This window comes from Bison bison, unplaced genomic scaffold, assembly GCF_000754665.1.
Source record: "Bison bison bison isolate TAMUID 2011002044 unplaced genomic scaffold, Bison_UMD1.0 scf7180017864531, whole genome shotgun sequence".
In the NCBI taxonomy this organism is placed as follows: Eukaryota; Metazoa; Chordata; class Mammalia; order Artiodactyla; family Bovidae; genus Bison; species Bison bison.
In genome coordinates this window covers 5382317-5386039 of record NW_011495081.1, presented here as the reverse complement: position 1 = coordinate 5386039, position 3723 = coordinate 5382317, and the positions used below count along the sequence as shown (strand labels likewise).

Here is a 3723-nt window from a genome sequence, read left to right as displayed (position 1 = left end):
AGGTAGCCCACCAGGCTCTCTGTCAGTGAGATTCTCCAGGCAAGAATACTGGAGTGGGCTTCTAGTCCCTTCTCTAGGGGATCTTCCTGGCCCAAGGACTGAACCCTTGTCTCATGCCTCTCCCACATTTTAGGTGGGTTCTTTACCCACTGAGCGCCCTGAAAATATGGTGTACTCATATTTTTTAAAAAACCCTCTTGGTAGCATGTGAATGTAAATTAAAATATAAATGAGGTACTATTTTTCATTTATTAAATTTTCAATGCTTTGGCAAGAGTGTCAAGAGACCATTTTCATATAATACTGATTGAAGTGTAAACTAGAATAATCTTTCTAGAAAAAATTTTGATACAATAAAGCTTTTATATTGTGCATCATGAATTTTTAATGATCCTGTTCCTTTATTAGCAGTTCTACTTCAAGAGTTTGTTCTCGAAATGTTATGGATTTACACAAAGATTTATTTTACGAATGTCGGTTGCTCTTTTGCTTATAGTAAAGAAAATTTGAGAAACAATCTACATGTTTAACTGCTGAATACTGGTAAAGTAAAATACCCTAAGATCAAATAGTATATAAACTTAAAAAAAAACCCAAAAAACTACTGCAGTTATCAAATTTTGTGTGTTTTCTGATTCCATTTTTTTAATAAATCAGAGTGCAAGTGTATATGAAATATAATCATCCAATATCAAGGGTAGTTATCACTACATAGTAGAGTTTTGAGTAATTATTTGTATTTTCTGAATTTATGCAATGAAGACTAGGATTGCTGTACACAAATCATAAATTCTTCTATTTGACTCCATATTTTTCTCTCTCCCTTTTTTTCAGACATACAAACCACATAACAATGGGGCTTCTAATCAAAAGTGGAATTACATGAAAAGTACGAAAGCTTTTATGGCCTTTCAAAGCACTTCACTGGATAAAGAGATCACAGCTGCAAACTATGCTGGTGTTTGTACATCTTCTGTGATTAGAGAAGAAAACATTGATCAACCAGTAAGTGGTTCATCCTCCTACAAAAAAGAGGACGGAGGGATGGATTAGTTTAATAAAGCAAGAAACTTCTTTCCCCAGAAAACCTTAAGTTCACACAAATTAAACACTGACTTGTGAATGAAGTCAGACTCTGATTCTGGTCAAGAAAGAAGGAAGGGATGTTGATGTTACCCTCGACTTACGCTGTTTTACTGACTCCCTGCACCATCATTGTCTTCGGTTCGTCACTCACTAGAACTTGCATGAAGGAGGATACCCACTCCCCCTTCACTCCACAGGTGTGCTTGCCACACTCACTCGGTACCACCCCACTCCAGAGAGCATGTTAAAATGCCAAGAGTGGGGAAAGGGGAGAGTTAGGGAGTTTGGGGTGACAGGTCTACAGTGCTGTATTTAAGATGGATAACCAGCAAGGGCCTACTGTGTAGCACAGGGAGCTCTGCTCATGTTATGTGGCAGCCTGGATGGGAGGGGAGTTTGGGAGAGAAAGGATACGTGCGTGTGTATGGCTGAGTCTCTTTGCTGTTGGCTAAGAGATTTAACATTGCTAATTGGCTATACTCCAATACAAAATAAAAAGTTTTAAAAATGCCAATGATTAAAAGTGACTTTATATTACATTATACCAAGAGTAGGGCTAAGCATGGTATACTCTAAGTTTAAATAATTTCTAAAGTTTGGTACTTTAATTTTTATTATTAAGGAATTGCTTGTACCATGTTTTATAGATGTCTGAGATATTTGTGGGTCAAAGCACCTTGCTTTGCTTGATAACCATTGGCCTACAGAATATTGAAATCTCATATATTATAAGACCTTGCAAGACCCTCTTTACTCTGCTCCTCAAAAGTCTCTAAACTTGTCTACTGCTTCTTCACTCATCATTCGTTGGCTCTCCTGAATAAGAGATGTTAAATGTATCATACCATTTTGCATGTCTCTGGTTTCCACTAAGCTAACCCCCTCTGACCTTTTCTCCTTTGTCTGTGATCTCATAGCTGTTAGCTAATATGCAGCCAAAGAGTGCTGAAGTCATGTTAAAAAAAAATTGAGTCAACTTGAAAAGGCTCCAAAGATAAGACAGTGTAAGCATCAATATGACTACTGAATGCATCGGATTGACATACATTAGATATGTTCATGCTGACATTAAGCAACAGCAACAGCTCAATTGGTCACAATTAGATGATGCTAAGAAACGAATCCATTACTTTGAAATGAAGAATCAAGCTATTTTTTTTCTTTCTTTATGAACTGTACCTCAGGATAACAATATAGTTGACAAGGAGAATCTTCACTTCATAGGAATATCCCAGATAATAAATGAATAAAGTATGAGGAAATCAGAATATCATATTGTGAACTTTAATACATTAATGGATCTAGGCAGTGACCATCATTATCTACTAACACTCCAAAAAAAGTCGTAACAGTTGCCCCTTGATAGAAATGCATTGTACCACTTATGAACTATTCTTGCCCCCCAAAATCTAATTGGAGAAAATATGCAATGAATAATTACAATAAAATAAAAAAGAGAAATGAGGGTCATAAAAGGTTCAAAGAGACTTAGGTATTTAACTAATCATAATGTATTGACCTTATTTTGATTGTTTCAAATAAATTGTAAGAAAGTGAGAAAATCATAGAAATTTGAATAGTACCTGAATATCAGATTGTATTATGGTTTTATTATTAATTTTAGGTATATTATAGTTATGATAGAGTTCTTATTTGTTAGATAAGGATAAAACCTTCCAATTTTCAACATTTCTTCTAAAAGATGATAACTCTCCTTTCCTACTAGTTAAGTAATAACCTATCTGATAGAATTAACATGGTTAATTTGAAAAGTACAGTAATATATCAGTTCTGGGATTCTAAAAAAAAAAAAAAATGTTTATCTCTCTTAGGTCTGGGAAACCTACCCTCTACCCAAAGGCTCCAAATCAGTAGTTAGTTCTTAACCTTTTCAGAGATACAGACCTCATTGAAAGTCTTGTGAAATTATGGATGTTCTTTTCCCCAAAATGCACATGTGTAAACAAATGCTTTTTGTATGAGAATTCAGGGAGTTCATAGACTCCCCCTTGAATTCCAGTTTAGATTTAGAGTAAGACCTTCCTCTCTAGACCATATTTGCTTGGCCAGTTTAGAAAAAGAAAATTAAAGTGAAGTAACTACTATATGCTAGAAAGCTACTGCATATTATATACAGTATAATATTATATACAGTATACAATAACAGCATTATATACTGATGCAACTTTATTTTTACATAGATGATATCATTTAAATAATAAATAAAATAAATAATAAATATAAATAACATCAATCAGTATCAGTTCAGTCACTCAGTCATGTCTGACTCTTTGTGACCCCATGAACCGCAGCATGCCAGGCCTCCCTGTACATCACCAACTCCCGGAGTCTACCCAAACCCATGTCCATCGAGTCGGTGATGCCATCCAACCATCTCATCCTCTGTCGACCCCTTCTCCTCCTGCCCTCAATCCTTCCCAGCATCAGGGTATTTTTCAATGAGTCAGCTCTTTGCATCAGGTGACCAAAGTATTGGAATTTCAGCTTCAATATCAGTCCATCCAATGAACACCTAGGATTGATCTCCTTTAGAATGGACTGGTTGGATCTCCTTGCAGTCCAAGGGACTCTCAAGAGTCTTCTCCAACACCACAGTTCAAAAGCATCAATTCTTCT

The 3723-nt window shown here is 35.7% G+C and overlaps 1 protein-coding gene across 1 annotated transcript in view; it reads left to right on the top strand.

Moving 5' to 3' along the window:
- DCDC5 (doublecortin domain containing 5) overlaps nt 1-3723 on the top strand; it is a 405912-nt gene that overhangs the window by 364287 nt on the left and 37902 nt on the right. The window contains exon 24 of the mRNA XM_010831800.1: nt 835-1005. Coding sequence (XP_010830102.1) covers nt 835-1005 — 171 coding nt within the window. The remainder of the gene's footprint in view (nt 1-834; nt 1006-3723) is intronic.